The sequence below is a fragment of the Spodoptera frugiperda genome, chromosome 3 (genome assembly GCF_023101765.2).
Source record: "Spodoptera frugiperda isolate SF20-4 chromosome 3, AGI-APGP_CSIRO_Sfru_2.0, whole genome shotgun sequence".
NCBI lineage: Eukaryota > Metazoa > Arthropoda > Insecta > Lepidoptera > Noctuidae > Spodoptera > Spodoptera frugiperda.
Window position 1 is genome coordinate 9,126,477 of NC_064214.1, and position 18,448 is coordinate 9,144,924.

At 35.3% G+C, this 18,448-nt stretch overlaps 3 protein-coding genes and 1 long non-coding RNA gene across 4 annotated transcripts in view; 2 read left to right on the forward strand and 2 right to left on the reverse strand.

The window, feature by feature from the left end:
• Positions 1–186: 186 nt before the first annotated feature.
• LOC118273982 (ribose-phosphate pyrophosphokinase 2) lies at positions 187–2,920 on the forward strand. Its single transcript, XM_035591282.2, has one exon. It carries the CDS (start codon positions 527–529, stop codon positions 1,553–1,555), a length of 1,029 nt encoding a protein of 342 aa, XP_035447175.1. The 5' UTR covers positions 187–526; the 3' UTR covers positions 1,556–2,920.
• Positions 2,921–5,901: 2,981 nt separating this feature from the next.
• LOC126912571 (uncharacterized) overlaps positions 5,902–18,448 on the reverse strand; it is a 99,662-nt gene continuing 87,115 nt past the window's right edge. Inside the window, exon 3 of the long non-coding RNA XR_007707271.1 lies at positions 5,902–6,166. This is a non-coding gene — a long non-coding RNA (uncharacterized LOC126912571). The remainder of the gene's footprint in view (positions 6,167–18,448) is intronic.
• Positions 12,455–14,178, reverse strand: LOC118273991 (60S ribosomal protein L36). Its single transcript, XM_035591300.2, has 4 exons — positions 14,107–14,178; positions 13,832–13,955; positions 13,443–13,535; positions 12,455–12,628 (listed from the first exon to the last, which is right to left on the reverse strand). Exons 2-4 carry the CDS (start codon positions 13,952–13,954, stop codon positions 12,476–12,478), a joined length of 369 nt encoding a protein of 122 aa, XP_035447193.2. The 5' UTR covers position 13,955; positions 14,107–14,178; the 3' UTR covers positions 12,455–12,475.
• LOC118274252 (protein PFC0760c-like) lies at positions 14,634–16,988 on the forward strand. The gene is made up of 3 exons (XM_035591688.2): positions 14,634–14,864; positions 15,119–15,280; positions 15,594–16,988. Exons 1-3 carry the CDS (start codon positions 14,826–14,828, stop codon positions 16,941–16,943), a joined length of 1,551 nt encoding a protein of 516 aa, XP_035447581.2. The 5' UTR covers positions 14,634–14,825; the 3' UTR covers positions 16,944–16,988.

Consider the following 18,448-nt stretch of genomic DNA (forward strand, 5'->3'; position numbering starts at 1 on the left):
TTAAAACTTTTTCAACATAATAATATTAAATGAATAAAAATAACTTGTTCGGTAAGTTTTATTGAAAACACTTTAACACAATTAATTACCAGTATTGCCATACAATTTGAAATAATAGTGCTGTTTTTAGTATAACTTTAAAAACATGATATTTTTAAACACCTACCTACGCGATAAACATAATTCTTACTATCTTTAACTTACTTCAATGAATTTGCTTCGATTTTAAATACGCCAAATACTTAAAATTGTAAAATTATTTTGGCACTCAGATTCTAACATAAACAGTTCATCGTACTTGACATTCTTGACAGGTCAAATCAATTTTAGTAAAATAAAAAACGTGCGAGACTAGCCGAACGCGGTGTGGTCAAGTGCGGTGCGTATATACAGCACGGCGCGGCGGGTCCCCACGTTGCCGCTGGTGTCTCTTATCGGTAATTAGACACACATAAATAGTTCATCTTGTTATTCCCGTCACATATACCGCGAGTGACGGTCGAGAGGTCGTATCGGTACTGTGCTGATGAAATCAACCGTTACTATCCAAGAAGTAGTGAATAAATTAGATCACCTATCCTTACCACTAACCACCAGAATGCCTAACATCAAAGTGTTCAGCGGGAGCTCCCACCCAGACCTGGCGCAGAAGATCGTGGATCGCCTAGGAATCGATCTAGGAAAGGTGGTAACCAAGAAGTTTAGCAACATGGAAACATGCGTGGAAATAGGTGAATCTGTACGTGGCGAGGATGTTTACATTGTGCAGAGTGGTAGCGGCGAGATTAACGACAATCTCATGGAGCTGCTGATCATGATCAACGCTTGCAAGATTGCGTCCGCATCTCGAGTGACAGCCGTGATCCCGTGCTTCCCGTACGCGCGACAAGACAAGAAAGACAAGAGTCGAGCGCCAATTACCGCAAAACTGGTCGCCAACATCCTGTCAGTGTCTGGTGCCGACCACATCATCACAATGGACCTCCATGCGTCTCAAATTCAAGGATTCTTCGACATTCCTGTGGATAACCTCTTTGCTGAGCCCGCTGTTTTGAAGTGGATCAAAGAAAATATTCCTGACTGGAAGACCAGTATTGTGGTGTCACCTGATGCTGGAGGAGCCAAGAGAGTCACATCTATTGCTGACAGGCTGAATGTAGAGTTTGCTTTGATTCACAAAGAGAGGAAAAAGGCTAATGAAGTTGCTTCAATGGTACTTGTTGGTGATGTGAAGGACCGGACAGCTATCCTGGTAGATGACATGGCTGACACTTGTGGAACAATCTGTCATGCTGCAGAGAAACTCATAGAAGCAGGAGCCATCAAGGTGTATGCTATACTCACACATGGTATTTTCTCTGGACCCGCCATCTCAAGGATCAACAATGCCTGTTTAGAAGCTGTTGTCGTCACAAACACAATCCCGCAGGAGAGGCACATGCAGGAGTGTCCCAAAATCCAGTGTATTGATGTGTCTATGATGCTGGCGGAGGCTGTGAGACGTACACACAACGGAGAATCTGTATCCTACCTATTTTCTAATGTTCCATACTAGTATAATTTTCTTTATTTTACATATGATATTTTACTATAATAATATAGGTGAGTGTTATGATTCGTATCATAAAATAAAATGGCATGTAACTCGTAACATTACTGTTATTGGCTTGAGTAAAACTTAGTGTTACATTTATATTTGTTATGAAAAAAAAATGTTAGTTTACTATGAGGTATGAAGTGGAGATTTTTTGTTGGAGCTCAGTTCCTGAGCTTGTTCCCTTTGGGATTAAGTGAGGTGATAAACAAGTAAGTGATTAATATGTTAAGGAGTTAAAAATGTATTATTTTAGATGAAAACCAGATATATGAAGTTATACAACCATTCTTTGTTAACTACAAATCAGCTCTTGAATTTTGAGTGGAGTAACAATGCAATTTACAATCTTAATTTTTGAAAATGCCATTTGTAATGTATCATGATGAATTTTGGGACTTTGCAATAGTTATATCTGCATGTTAACACTTCATTCCATGTACTCCATCATCATTTATTTGGAACCTAGGTCTGCATTTGTAATATTTAGCTGTTAACCTACACCCAATGAACCTCACCAACTGTTATTAGACAAAATCAATTGTTAGTTTTTAAAATAAAAGACATTTTAGTTGTTAAACATATGTCTATTGTATCTCTAAGTACAGTTAGGATGTTAAAAGTTTATCTGTTCTAATTTCGTCCTTATAACCATGTTAAAATTATTGTTTAAATTGAGCAAGGAAAATATATCAATAAGGCTCATTTTCGGACTTACGTAAATGGCCTAATATGTTTGCAATTTGTTGTAAGAATTTGGTAAGCATGATGCTGTATGAAATTACATTTAGAAACGTAATCTTATCAAGTACATTGTTTTTATATTCTTTATCAAATTCTTATAAATAAATGAACTTTGGTGATGTTTTTGATGAACTCATCTTATTTTTTTTGCCTTACCGCTGTTTATGTGTAGTGTGCAAACATATAAAATGTGCCTAAACATGTAGAGCTTAGAATTGAATTTGGTGTAAAGCATTGTGAAATGAATAGTGTAATGTAACATCCTGCTGTTTATTTTTTTTAATTATTGTTTTTTTTTCTTCTAGTATAAGTTGTTCGTGTTACAACTATCTAGAAATAAAAATGTATTAAGTTTTACCTTTTTTCAGATAAGTCCATTATAAAAACAGTTTTTAATTGGCAATTTATCTTAGTAAATGCGATGTATAATTCAGGGCTATTGTTGTAATTGGCATATCTGATTGATGTATAGAAAAGAAAAACATTGCCTCTGTATATTTTTTTCTAAATTTATATAAAAAGAATTATGTATATTTGGTTCTGATACCTATTATTAAGGTAATAAAAAAGGATTTAACTAAAGATTTATTTTATTTTTTATTACATAGCTAATATCATATCGTGTAAATAGTCAATTTTCTTTCTAAGGGCCAATTCCGAATTTTGAATACGTCCACGTCTTATTTATCATACAATACCATAACTAAAAGTCCTCAGTACATGATGTAGGTAATTGAACTCAAAAAACTAAAATTGCTAGTCAACAATTAGTCAAAACAAATGCGTAATTTAATTTCGCAAATAACGACCATCGCGCCGACGTCGGACTTTGTCTCATGAGTTATGATGGCGTCACATCAAATACTAGTTTTTTTTTTTTATAAGCAGTTTAAATACGGAATTCGCCAGTTGTGAATAGAATTGTTGCTACGGTCGAAAATGTTTCTGTTATGCAATTTTAAACCTTACAGACAAGGGATTGGAGGAAAATAAAGATGAATTTGATTACACGTAATATTATGTCACAGTACTATTGTTCTAAATTCGGATTCATTCATAAACAAACGTAATTCGTGACGGCCAGTTAGCCTTGCAAGGTGTGACGTCGCGGCTTAAAGACATTGCCATCGGCTCCCTAATTCCTATTATTACCTATCTTACATAATTTTCCTGAAATAATGTGGGTACTTTGAACCACTAAGTACTGAATTACAGAACATTTCCACTTAGCTAAGTAGGTATGTACCAATATAAAAATAATATACCTACCACTAATTTCCCGTTAGGTACAATTGTTTAGTCAGTTGTCGATTTCTTTTATTGCCTTTTATAAACAACATTGTTAGAAAAGGTGAGGAGTTGGCTCGCCCCCGGTTGCGTAACAATAAGAGCCTTACCAAATTTTTATATTTCCTGGAATTTTTGGGTCTTTTTTTTTCAACCCAAAAAAAAAAGAAACGAAAGATGTAAGGACTATGGAAATGGCATAATGACAAAGCAGGCAAAATGGTACGGGACGGGACCAATCACAGACTTTTTCTAACTACGGTCCCAATCCCCTGTACCTATCTTATCTATGGGCCCAACGACGACCATCTTTAAAAAAAAAACTAAAGGTTTGGCATCTTAAAATAATTCTTTGGATCGATCTTTAGAAAATCATTAATTTATTTTGATTGCATAGCTTTGACACTGTGTCGAAGGTTCGCTAGGATTTCTTATTTATTTGCACGCGAAGTTAGGTAACTAATGTAATGCCATCTCAATGCCATTCATTGCCCTAGAAAAACTTCAACTATCGTAAGTGAAACTGTCACGAAAGTAGGTTAGACTAAAGGTTTCTTTCAATTGAAATTGATTTCTTTCCGTTCGGAGCAGTAAGTATTATAGAACACCCGATACTGAATTGGAATTCTGCTCGATCTTAGTCCCATCCATTAGTTGAGTCTGAAAGTCCAATATCAGATGTCAGGCACACATCGAAACTGCTGGAGTTTGGCGCCAACGACGACATCGGGAAGTTGTTGACCAATCGCGCTTGAAGCCACTAATAATGCCATTAATAATAATGTAGATTCAGCAATCATTGTGCCCATAGTCGTATCTGTCAATGGCTTCATAGCTAAAAGCGTCGACCAATACCTGAGTGGGCTAACGTTGATGGAATTTCTGGACACGGCGCGGATTGTCCAGAAATTCCTCCCTCTTTAGCCCTGGCGTTTTTATTTTCTTAATGTATTTTTTTTATAATTTAATATTTATTAATATAATAACCAGTGGATGCAGGTGGCGGCTTGTCGTTCTACGTGGAGAACCAAGGGGGAGGCCTTTGTTCAGCAGTGGACGTCTCTCGGCTAATGATGATGATGATGATAATAATCAAGTATTAGAAACAAATAAAGACACTTCAAACGTACTTATGCCCGTATATTATATTGTGGGAACCCATCAGGTAGGTAAATATCTACATTGTACCAATTATTTCAATGTGAAATGCTTAAAGATAACAATATCAAGTTAATTTTACTCTTTTTTTACTCTACTTGAACTCGTAAGCGGTCGATTTAATAACTCCAATACATCTTAAATGACCTTCTTACATCACAGTACATGTTTAACCGTATCAATATGAAAACTGACCTTAAGGTCACGGGCCAATGATGTAAATTGTTTGTCAGTGGGTGCGTCTATCCGTCACAATATACACACTAGCGTAGATCTAGATTAGAATTTATCTATATTGCACAATCGTGACAACAAAAATACCTAATGTTTATAAAACAATATTAAAAGTTTTCGTTATCTGTGCCCAATTAAAAAGTTGTTCGGTTTCTATGTCACTTTGTAAAAAAATATGGCGGTGTTGGCGGTTTCTTATTTTAAATATTATGCTTGTGAGGAGTAAGTAGCTATATCATTATTCTTAAAAATTTTTGTCTTTACAATGAAAGTAAAATATCTAGCTTACTCAGAATACGAAGCTGCGGACTGCCTAGCGGGTTACCGGAGCTACGGCTCGAAAAGCAGGAGTAGGAACGGGTTGGTTTTTAGTCAGTAAGAGTTTGACACTTCCTCTCGCCTCGCTTAAGGCGAGAGAAGACATTGAATGATTTTCCTCCCTAAAAAAAGCTTAGGTACCTACTCAGATTGGTTAGATATTACATAGTTCTTAGATTGATTGAACACTTTTTTATATAGGTAGTTGGAAATGGCAGTTGGTCTTGCGTTCTAAAACTCCATAGTGTCCCATGATTTTTATGGAAAAATACCGAATTAGGTAATTACAATGTTAGTTATTTATGATCATTAAAAAGACATTAGAAAAATAGAGGGAGGCACCTACAGGTACCTTTCTTACTGAAACCTGTGCCAGGCTCCCATTGGTACAGAGGGCAGCACATCAACTTACACCAACCTGACTTTTAAACACAATTTCAACTTTATGCCTTTGTTTTTTAAGTTGACAATGCATTGCAGAACTTAGACAGTTTAAGGAAGCTTGATGAGCTGATCAGCTGTTTGAAGGAACCTGCAACAATATTTTGTCGTCTTCAGGGGTCAAGGTTATACAATGTGATAGGCGTGGGACTTCTAACCCGTTAAGGCTGAGTACTACATCTAATTTTATCGACAAAAAAAAATAATATGGGGGTTGAACCCCTAATTGAAAATATAGGAAAATAGTGATTTTTTCGGTAAGAATAATTCACAAATTATTTTTTTTCTCACCAAAACATTATCAAACATATGAAAAAAGTAATGAATTAGTTAGCCAAGGTTATTAGCTACCGTTTGTCGTATTTTTTTTGTTTCTACGACGCATACAACCTTTGATATCAAAAAAAGTAAAAAAAAAATATTAAAATAGCCATAACTTTTAGGGGGAGGGGATTCGACCCCTTCGACCCAGGACTTTTGTCGATAAAATTAGATGTAGTATTCAGCCTTAACGGGTTAGAAGTCTCGCCCCTATCACATTGTATAGATTAGATATTGAATAATGAATAAATGCAATGGTATGCCATGATTGTATGCAATTAATATAGATTTTAATGCGGAGTTATTGCTTAAGATTTTATTGTTCTTACCAAGTTACCTATTGTCTTTCCGTATTTGTAAGCCTCATGCTAAATTTAAATGTGCATTTTAGGTACAGATCGTCTGTTCTTAGTTCTCTCAAAGACTTGAGTTATTGAGTTGTAAGACTTGTAAGTATTTTTTTAGTTTTAACTTGCCTAAATCATGCGATAAAATGTGATCGTATCTTAAGTATTTTATAAAAATTCAACAGGTATTTTTTTATGGGTGGAATATTATCAAATTACCTACGAAAGGGAGTGTCAGACTCTACTGACTAAAAACCATCCTGTTCCTATTTCTGCTTTTCGACCCGGTAAACTCGCTAGGTAGTCCGCAGCTCCGGATCAGGCATCAGCCCTACTGGGCCCCCAACTAGGTACCTAGGTAAGTGTTCAATTGTGTCAGCCAATTTTCGTTTTAGTAAGTTGTACGTAAAACTGCAAAATCTTCCAATACAAACTTTTATTTAACTAACCAATCTAGTTTTACCGGTGGAGCGCAATCTAGATTAATCTTGATTGATGATTCATTTTCTTGCAGGCAACCGAAGTGAAGATACCTATTATCTTACCTACCTACTTTGATGGGTATTTTTAGCTCATTCATTATCATTATTTCCTACTACATTTGTACTTTTTTTTAAGGGGAAATGACTTCTCCCGCCTTAGCCGAGGCGAGAGAGAGTGTCAGACTCTTACTGACTAAAAACCACCTCGTTCCTACTCCTGCTTTTCGAGCCAGAGCCTCGGTAAACCCGCTAGGTAGTCCGCAGCTCCGGATTTTTCCCTACTTAAATCTGTTATGATGTAACATGTAACCTATCTGCTATAAAATTAGGTATCTATTAGGTAACCCAATACCTGCTTCACTTGTCGCCTTTGTTTATAAAATCGCAAACACGTCATTAAACCACGAAAACATGAAAATGAATCTTATGTCTCAAACAATAAAGGTGATGTTACACTGTCATGGGTATGCGACATCGAGGAAGTCTCGCTAATCAGCGTTTTGACAAGGTCAAGGCCCTATTAAAACATATTTGTGAACGTTAGCGTGTCATTCATTCAATAAACTTCAATCCTCTACTTGAGCATGGTAACTGGGTAGGCCTATGTTCATAAATCTTTATATAAGTCACGACGTGACTCGAACGCCGACGTGAAACAACGCTTGCGTTGCGTTTCGTTGTGTGAGTGAGGTTACCGGAGGCCCAATTCCTCCCTTCCCAATCTTCCCAATCCCCGATTCCCAAACAACCCTTAAATTCCTAACCCAAAAGGCCGGCAACGCATTTGTAACGCCTCTGGTGTTTCAGTTATCCATGGGCAGATACCGTTAAAAGTTAGAGGCAGGAGATCTATAGACATTAGAACTGGAATATCTATGACAAAGGACTCTTAGCTTTTAGGTTGGTACGCCGTCTAAGCTGGAACTCAGTGGTGTAGCGTGACTTGGCGGAGCCCCGTATAAAAATTAGTTTGCCGCACTTTTTTTATGGGTAAAATAATCCAATGACTTTTTCGCCCTGTCTCTCAACTTCTCAAGCCTCAAAGAGGGGACTTAGGTACCGATGCTATAACAGCGAGCCCATTTCTGGGCCCCCAGATTATTATGAGTGACGTTGATTTTCCTAAAGCAGCTGCCAATTTTTGAATGCATGTTTTACGCGTAAAAAAAAATTCATTATTTTGACTTTTGTAATTTCTGAAATGATAGAAGAAATTCGGATGTTTTAATTTTTTCTTACGCACGTTTTTTAAATTACCTTTTTTTATTGAATGCATGTTTTACGCGGAAAAAGAGAAATTCATAATTTGGACATTTTTTAATTTCTGAAATGAAATATTTTTTGCTTACACACGTTGGGGGCCCCCGAGGCCTTCATATAATTGATTCAGCAGATACGGCACTAGCTACGCCCCTGCTGAAACTGCTCTACAGATATTGCAAGATGTTCAGAAGAGAATACTTATAGTAGATACAATAAATAAGATAATAGATATCACATTACAACAGTCACTTCAGTTGATACATCTAGATATTCAATAGATACCTATATGGTATACAATGTGTACGCAAGTAATATATCGTGCCATTCATAATATTCCTTATCTTCGCCGTGAATAAACATTAATTGCTTCCATACTCTTGTCTTGACTTCTTAGGGCCTAGTTTAGTTTAACTACGAGTAATATGTGATATTCAGATCGTTATGTATTAAATAACGATGTTACAAAGTAAGTAATTCTGTTCAATCACTATATGCAAAATGTGTGAAGTTGTCTGGATGTTATGAGAGTATTATTTTAAGTAGGTACCATGGTGTAATTTTTGGAGCCGCGGATTACCTAGCGGGTTACCGGGGTTCGGTGATCCGTCTACTCGTTTACCAGCTTATTCCATAAAAAAGTGTAAAATTGTATTCTGTGTTCAGCATTGTGAAAGTGATCTACTAGCTTTTTGCTTCAGGCAGAAAAAACCGCAAGTTACAAGTCGTTTATCAATGCTCGGATACAGTTCACGTAACAAAACGCTAAGCAAAAGTAACGAGAGATGTGACACGTTGTTACTCGAGTTCCTTGACGCAACACGATACCAACCGACCTCTGAGACCCCCTTACACGACCGCAAGATAACGTATACCAATCTTGCTTACCCTTCCAGTACACTTTAAACCTTAATTCGCTGATGTAAAGTAGAAGTTCCCTTAAAGAAATTCGACAGATAGGTGTAAGTTTATATGCTGCAGTCGTAAGTCTGACGTCATAATCGTAATACATAAGATAAATTGTACATAAATAATAAATATGTTTTTGCAAAAATGTTTGTTTTATTGGCTTTTGTATATAATAAATAGTACCTAATCAACAAGTTGTTTTTGTTATTAGTGTAAGTTTATCTGGAATTTGCCAATTTATATGTTGAACTTGAGAGTGAATGTGTGTAAGTAGCAATAATAATTACCAATCTACAGTCTCATTGTCGCACACAATACGGGTAATTGCAAGACTTCCAACTATATTTTTATGAAATAGCATTAATCAGCAAAACCCCTTTTTTACAGTTACTTTATGAGTTCTATGAAAACCGGCCTTTTTGTAGTAACCGATCCAACCTATAGGCACAGAATAATAATACATAGGTGGGTAGGGAAACAATGATTGGCCTATATAATTTGCTGATTCAGTTATCAAGCCCGTTACTTAAATCGAGCCGTCCTGAAAGTAGCTTTAATTTGTAAAAAAGTTACTGCCTAAATATATTAATAGTGTAGTGTATAGGGTTGCCAACTTTTTTTACAAGAAATAAAGTATATTTAGGTCTGAGAAGGAAAGTAAACAGTATTTTAGAAAAATTAACAGTATTTTTTTTTTTTTTAAATATGTGTGAGCGTCTAACATCTAACACTGTGTAGTGTTAAGCATTTTGAAAACAGTATTTTGTATACTTTATTATTGTTCAACAGTAAAAAGTATAATTTAGTGAAAAACAGTATAATACTGTTTTTAACAGTATAGTTGGGAACCCTAGTAGTGTACTAATAGTGTTGGATTTTACCAATTTCTTACCGAACTGTAGAATATAAAAATAAGTGCCTATGATAAACCGTTCAATGGAAATTTTCGTAACAAGTGTCACACTAATTTTGTAATCGCTTATCAGCCGTTGAACTTTATTAAATACCTAGTTGGTTTCATATTTTTTCTAATTTCTTTTAACACTATTTTTGTGCAAAAAGTGTACAAAGTAACCGGCAATTCTAAGAAGCTGCAAATCTACATAATTAGAATACCTAGCTGTAGGAATACAGATTAGGTTGGCCCTGATTTTTACGTTATAAAACAGAACTTCGGTTAGCTAGTCAAGGTTAAATTATCTGCTTTCCAGTTATTTATAGAAAGGTTTATATTACAATATTAGTAAACACAGGTACTCTCTTTATGCATCGCACACAATATTGATTAAGAAAACAATCTGACCGGATCGAAGTACGACTGAGCTGCTAATAAAACTCAACACTATAATAATTTCTTGCTAAAACTCAAAAGAGTTTTCAAAATCATTCTGTATTTCTAATTACATACCTAGAGGAGTGCGAAAGTCCAAAATTCAATATGTAACAGTAGGAATATTTTTATCGCGCTAAGATAAAAAGTTATCAGTCTACTCTATTGTTAGGCAGAATGGACTAAAAAACTGGGTGTCATTGACTTAATTTTAGATCCGCCATCTTTTTTTTTTCATTAATTTATTCATCAATGGCGGCCGTTTGTTAATGGCGCGAATTTTCAAAATATTATATAGATATATCGTATTTATTGTGTATTTTACTGTAGAATTAATTGTAAGTTCTCAGTATTTTTAATGTTGTGTTTAGCTACAAACCCGTATAGGTGCTGCCAGGAAGGCGAGGCGAAGAAGTGGCCCAAGATGGAGCACAGACTTAGAAAGTACCTACATGATCATTTTGACCTTGAAAAAACCCGGGTTTTTTTGTTCACCTGAACTTGGATGTTAATTGCAAATTACCAAAATAGACAAAGTGTCTCCTCCTTTCTCATCACCGTGGACGCAGGAATCGAACCCACGACACAACACCAGCAGCTGATCACCTATCCTTTGCGCGCAATCTAGTCTGTTTAGTTACAGATAATAATCTAAACGTTGTAATTATATCAAAAGCAATATTCAGAACTAATAAAAAATAATCTTTTATCTAAATAGCCAGGTAATATTGCAGCCACTAATGTTCACGGTCACGAAATCGATTCCCCGCAACGGAACAAATATTTGTATGAACTAAGATATTAAATGTGTTTGTGTACCAACGCAAAGTTACCCCATGACGTATGCGATGTATGGGGTCACTAGCTCACTGTTTACAAATAAATTATGACGTCACTATTATGTTCTCGTAAAACATAACATTAAAAATTTAATTCCTTGGGGTAGACTTTCCCGCATCTATGCACGAGTATGAGCTTCATGTAATGTCGTATTGTCATACACTGGCTTCCATTCCAGACTACCTACATAGATACAATGCCAACGTTGTGGCGCGGAGCTGTAGATTACCTAGCGGGTTTACCGGGGCTCCGGCTCGAAAAGGAGTAGGAATGGGGTGGTTTTTAGTCAGTGTCTGACAATCCCTCTCACCTCGTCCTGGCGAGAGAAGTCATTGGATGATTATCCCGCCTTCCGTCCATCCACACTGCAATTACTTTCGTGTAGTGACAAAATGCAACACAGTAACATTGGAAAACTATGTGTATCTTATGTGGCTTGTCAATTAACTTTTGCCGAGTAATATTTGGAAACGTTGAACTACAAAAAGTAAATGTGATTTAGATGCAAGATGATTATGAAGGAGCAACTCTCATACTGCGAGTATCGGTATCTACCTATCTTGGCAACGAGTTCAAAATTGTAGTACCTATTGGTATTTAATTCCCGCCGCAGATAAATGCAACCAGTCAAGCTTGTAACGTGCGGCATGTCATTCATCAGCATTTTGAGTTTACAATTTGATTTTAGATTAGTGAGAGCAGAGTGATGTTGCATGTATATCAAACATTATTTCGATAATACATTGATCGCTACTATTCTTTTAGGTTCCTGCCGTTTTTGGTGCATTTACAAACATACAAATTTATGTAAACATTACTGCCAGATCCAAAACATAATCTGCTCCATGTTAAAATTCAACCCGAATTTGGTTTTGGTTCCTTTCCACTACTGCAGTCTTAGCTGCACTATCGATATTAAAACCACCATACTTTTGTACAGGGCACAATATTACCTACTAAATATAGCTTTTTTTGAAGGGAGAAAATCATCCAATGACATCTCCCGCTTTGGGCGACACAAGGAGTGTCACTCTTACTGACAAAAGCCATATTGTTCCTACTTTATGAGGCGGAGCTCCGGTAAACCTAGGTAGTCCGCAGCTGAGGATTAGGTATTAGCCCTACTAAGCCCCATTTGACAACATACACCTAAGATAAATAGTAAACATTACAATAAAACTGCCACAAATACTATTATTTAGTTTATTGTTCACTTAGTGTGTGTAGGGGCGTGGTGTGCTTGTGCGGCCGCCTTCCTCATCTGTGTCAGTACGTTGCTCAGCTCTTCACGCTTCCTCTTGGCACGGATGTGTGTGCCCAGACGACGCTTCAAGAACTTCAGGGCGCGCTTGTCTTTTGACACCTGGGAAAAATTATTTTATTATAATAAATAATATATTAAAATATTCAAACTGACTAATACATATACACATTCATACATACATAACCTCATGCCTATGACTATGAAACTATGGAAGATATTTAGAAAATACCTTAGTTTAATTGATTTGCATTATAACATCAGGTGTATCAGGTAAAAAAAGGTGGGTTTGATCTAGACTGATCACACACTTCAGTCAGTGGGTTTTTAGGGAGCAATTAACCTCTTGTATATAAGACAACAATAGAAAATACATGGTATCGTGTGGATCTGCATTGCAGTACACAAAATGTTTTGTTAGATAATAAAATACTTTGGCCTTAAAAACTGAGCCTTCGCCAATTTAAATCTTACTGTTTTGAGGACAATCATTGCATTACTAATATTATTCCAACTGTAAATATTAATTAGATGAGAACCTAACTAGCTTCTATAGAAATGCAGTATAGACAGCTTGAGCTGTCACAATTATTGGAACAGTTACTGCCGCACTCAGAGACATTTAAGTTACTTAAAACTATTCCTTAGTAAGGATTTTGTATAGAAAACAATCGTTAAAGACTGGATTAAGTAACCATTAAATCACTCTCTAGTACGGCGGTTAGTGCGCCTAATTCATCAGTCAACAACAATTGATAAGACATTGTAATATTCTCATACAAAGAACCATTGAGAAATTACTACTCCAAAGACTGTTTAGCTATATAGTAGTCTTCTTAGGCCTTAATAGACAATTTTAAATGAACTATAATCGATATTACTTGAATAACAATAATAATCTGAAACTGAAATTTACCTTCAACAATTCCATAGCCCTCTTCTCATACTGAGCGTGTCCAACGACCTCACGGACCAAATCGCGCACGAATTTTGAGTGCTTGGTTTGGAGCTGAAATAATATTGTCACAAGGTTAGAATTAACGGATAATTAGTTTTGAAGAGATGTTATCGATAGCACCGTGATGCTAATTTCTGACTAGAGTAACAAAGCGGAGTTTGTTTTAAGTTCAGTTTCTTGGAGATAATCTATAAGATTCATTGATAGACGTGATATAACGTATTACAATGTTCGAAAGTTACTAAAGAACAGTAATAATTTATATTCGACACGAATCCACAATGCTAACAAGATTCAAAACATAACCTCTTAACTTGTTTAACATAATAATATCACTGAATACTTACACCCTTTAGCCTAGCAGGCCTGATTTTGATGGCTTTGTCAGTAATACCCTTCTTGCCAGCGGAGATTTTAAGTGTTTTGTGCCCCTTTCGGAGACCGACCGCTAACTCAAATCGAGGAGCCATGCTGAAATAAAAACACACAAACTGTAAGAACAAAATTAACACACCAACACTTTCTTCAGATTATAAAAGATTTTAATTCACTATAACAATAAGCGAAATACTCTAGATTAAATAGATTTTATTGGAATTTATTTTAATAAAAATTTACGTACATTTCGGATTGACAGATCCGACCAGAAAGAATTTGATAACTTTTTATTTTTATGACTAGTGTAGTGTAGTGGAGCAGACAGTGAATTGTCAGAAATAATTACCATAGAGATTTAGTCGATTTACTATTTTCTTTTTGATGACCCACGCAATATTGCGCTATTATTTAAGTCAAAAATTTGTAAATATATTTTAGTAACTTGCTTGTACTGTATGTACGTTATTACACAGTTATCAAGTAACTTAAATTTAAATAAATGTAATTAAACACACGTACAAATAATTACAAATTAAAATTTTAGGGAAAGAAGAAATAACGCATTTATCCTGTTTTAATTAAAACATGGATTCTGAGAGTTATCATTGGATTCACAACATTTATTTATTCATTAGTCGATATTTCTTATTTGAAATATTTTTTAAATCTACTGGCAATGTTTTTGACATTACTGTCAAAGTGTCAAGTTGACGTTGACATGTTGTGATTTTGTCGAAGACGTCGTGGTACGAGATCAGTGAACACATTAAACACCACGAGAATTTATATTAATTAAGTAAATTACACCTTATCGTCAGATAAACCTAATATAAAATCGTTTCTAGTGTTGATATTTATTTGTTACGACATTTTTCTTTCTCAAGTTGAGAAGTCGCATAATCTTTATATTTATAACCTAACCTATTCCTTGTAAAAAATATCAAATCAAAATAATTAATAAAAATGGAGGTTGGAGCAGTGAAACAAGCTTTTAATAATGAGGTAATTATATTTATTTACCAATTCAGAATGGTTCTTGTGAAAAAGTAACAGATTACACCATAGAAATGTAATTTTTAGATCAACTATTTTTCTTATTTTGTTCGCTTACTAATGCCTTATTTTACCAACCAACGTTACTTTTCCGTGTTAAATTCCTTAATACACTAAACCTCTGCCAATTTCGCTACCTATACGTCTAAATAACCTCATTTTACAGATAAGACTGACAATAATATTATATTCTCAAATTCCAGGTGATATTATTAAAAAAGAACCTAAACCAGGCTAAAATACAGATAATTCATAAGCTGACAAGAAAGGCTAAACAGCTGACAGAGAAGAAGGCTCCGGAACAACTGAAAGAAAAGTTAAAAAGAAAAGCGGAGTCTGCTGTCAAAGAAGTACTGCTTATAAAGGTAAAATGATTTTAACAACACAGCAGTAATAGCTTCTGCCAGTGGCTTCACCCATGTTCCCATGGGATAAAACATATCCTATTTCTTATTCTAGATAAAACCTGCCTCTATTCCTAATTTTATCCTGATTACTTCAGGCGTTGTGATGAGTAACAAACTCACATTCTTTCCCATTCATAACATTAGTGAGATGTAGTATATGCATCATAAACCTAAATAATTATTAAAATTGTTACCCATTTCCCATAAAATTCTATCTAAATTCCTAATTTTATATTATTTTCAAAATTAACCCCAATTTTATACATTACAGAAAATCAAACCGAAGGACTTAGCGAAATTCATGGTGACACACAAAGGAGAATTAAACACTTTCTTGAACAAACCTCTGGTTGATGAAGAGAAAGCGTGTGCTAGACTACTACTCCACAAAGCCTTGCAGGACAAGTACAAATTCATTAGAAGCAGGTTTTCAAATGTACCCATCCAAGATCTATTCATATCCAGGCTAGAAAGAAGAAAGATGAAGAAGGAAGCTAAAGAGAAGCAGAAAAATAAGAAGAAAGGAAAGAATAATAATGTTGTGAACTCAGAAGGAGATTGGGATGTTGAGGATGTTAAGGATGGAAGCAAAGTGAATGGTGATGAGGATGATGATTCGGATGATGAAAGAAATGACATGTCTGATGGTGAAAATGATGATAATGATGTATCTGGTGATGAAAGTGGTCAATCAGTTGGAGGTGACATGTCGGGTGATGATTCTGAAGATGGTGGTGGTGAAAATATTGATTCAGATGATGATGAAGATGATAACAATGATTCGGATGGTAATGAGGATGATGGTAATGATTCCGAATCCGAAAATGAGCAAGAAGTCATCAAGGAAGTTAGTAAACCTGTCAAACCTAGTCCTAAAATAGTCAAACAAGCAGTAGCCAATGCTAAATCTACAGCAAAGAAAATAGAAGTAGTAGATACAAAGATAACACAACCAGTAGAAATCAAAGCTAAAATTCCCATAAAGAAAGATGTCGTAAAGAAAGATCCATTAAAGAAACAGAAAGAATTAAATAAAACGAAGAGTTTCAATGAGAAATTGCTTCAAAAGAAGTTGAAAAAGGACATGGATGCTCCTGTAGCTGAGAATAAAATAGTAGATCCTTTCTTTATAACGGCGACAGGAGAGAATTATATGTCGGTAGCAGAACCTAGAGCCCCAGATGAAATTAAAGAAGAACATATGAGAGGCAACAGGAAAATGAGAAGAGCGGCCATGTTTGGACATGTTCCAACTAACAGACCAAGACAAAATAATTACAATAATGATAGATTTAATAACCAAAATGGAAATGATAACGGTAGAGGATATAAAAGAAAATTCGATGATAAACCTCAGTTTAATGATAGAAGGAATTTCAAAGATGGGAAGAACTTTAACGACAGAAGGAACTTTAACGATGGGAAGAACTTCAACGATAGGAAAAACTTTAACGATAGAAAGAACTTTGATAATAGGAAGTTTAATAATGATTTTAATTCTAAGCCTGGTTTTAATAAAGATGAAAAACAAGAAAAACTGCATCCATCTTGGGAAGCTAAGAAAAAGAAATCGGGCATTTTACCATTTGAAGGTAAAAAGATTGTTTTTGATGAAAGTTGATTTTATTTTGTTTAAAATAAATTGTAAATATATTTTTATTAGAAATGTGTTTTCTTTTATCCATGTATGTTGCAAGTCGTTACGTTACGCCTTTTGTGCATCCCTAAATGAGTACGCAAAAGAGCAAATGTGCACAGATGCACATATATGACTCAACAATGTAGCTCTTACTTATTATGACTTCTTTATTCTGGAGGGTGGACCTGTTATCATATCCCCGAAGGGCTAGGCAGAGGTGCAGATTATGGCGCGTAATGCTACTGTACAATGTAAATGTAAATACAATGCACAGAAAATTAAAAAAAACCGAAAATAGAACATAATTATTTTGCCTGGGGGATTGGAAGCTGCAATATGGTGAGTGACCAGTCAGATCACTAATATTGACGAGACACATAAATTACCTATCTTATAAAAGACTGCAATATTTAGATATTCCTTGACAATAAAAATAGTATACAAACTAAATAAAAAATGCTGAAATGTATTTTTAACCGTCTTCTAAAAAAGGAGGTTTGACCTGTTTGTGTGTAATTATTTCGCCTTTGGTTGAACCGATTTAGATGTGGTTTTCAGCATAATACTTTTCAGACTTAGGAGAAGGTTATAGGTATACCCGACTTAAAAAATTAAGTTCACACTTTAATAATAATTATCGAAGGCAGTTCCCTTTTTACCCGACTGCCAAGGAAGGGTTATGTTTTTTTAAATAAGTTTTATATTTTCTAATTAACGTTTATTATTTCGCCTTTATTCATTGCAACTTGTTAATACTGCCGCTCAAATTACATCGACCGCAGCACAGTGCAGGTAAGTAGGTGCGTATACCTACTGCAGTTACTGCCCGCCTATAGTGACCTATTTGCGGCTTGTGTGGGACCCTACTAAGCTAATATACGACCAAGAATTTACCTAGATTGTAGGTACCTATGTTACATCGTAGGTACGATGTAATTCGTACCTAATACCTATAGATAAGTAAGCAGGCAGTAAGATGATTAACTGAAATATTAGTACCTTATACTTAGTATTGTTGGGCTTTTTACGGTTATTTGAAAATTTCTCAGTAGTAACACGGAGTTTGGTATTGTGCCCAGTATATGGCAATAGGCTCACCCCCTATTACATGGGACTTATAACACAAATGGTGGAATGTGGGTGTACCTACATTGTATAGCATAGCAATACGACACGTGCCGTAATGTGCACCTCGTGTAATAAATGATAAATCAGTCAGTAATGTTAATAAATACTGATCCGGAGCTGCTAATCTGGATCATCTAGCGGGTTACCAGGACTCCGGCTCGAAAATCAGGAATAGGGTCGGGGTGGTTTTGTAGTCAGTAAGAGTCTGACACTCCCTCTCACCTCGTGGGAGAAGTATTAAGATGACTTTCTGCCCTCAGAAAATAATAAAAATATAAACTCGCCGAATACAAAATCCAACGACTAACCACATAACTCGAAACATTCCTACGTAGAAAATATCGTCACATTTTCAAAAA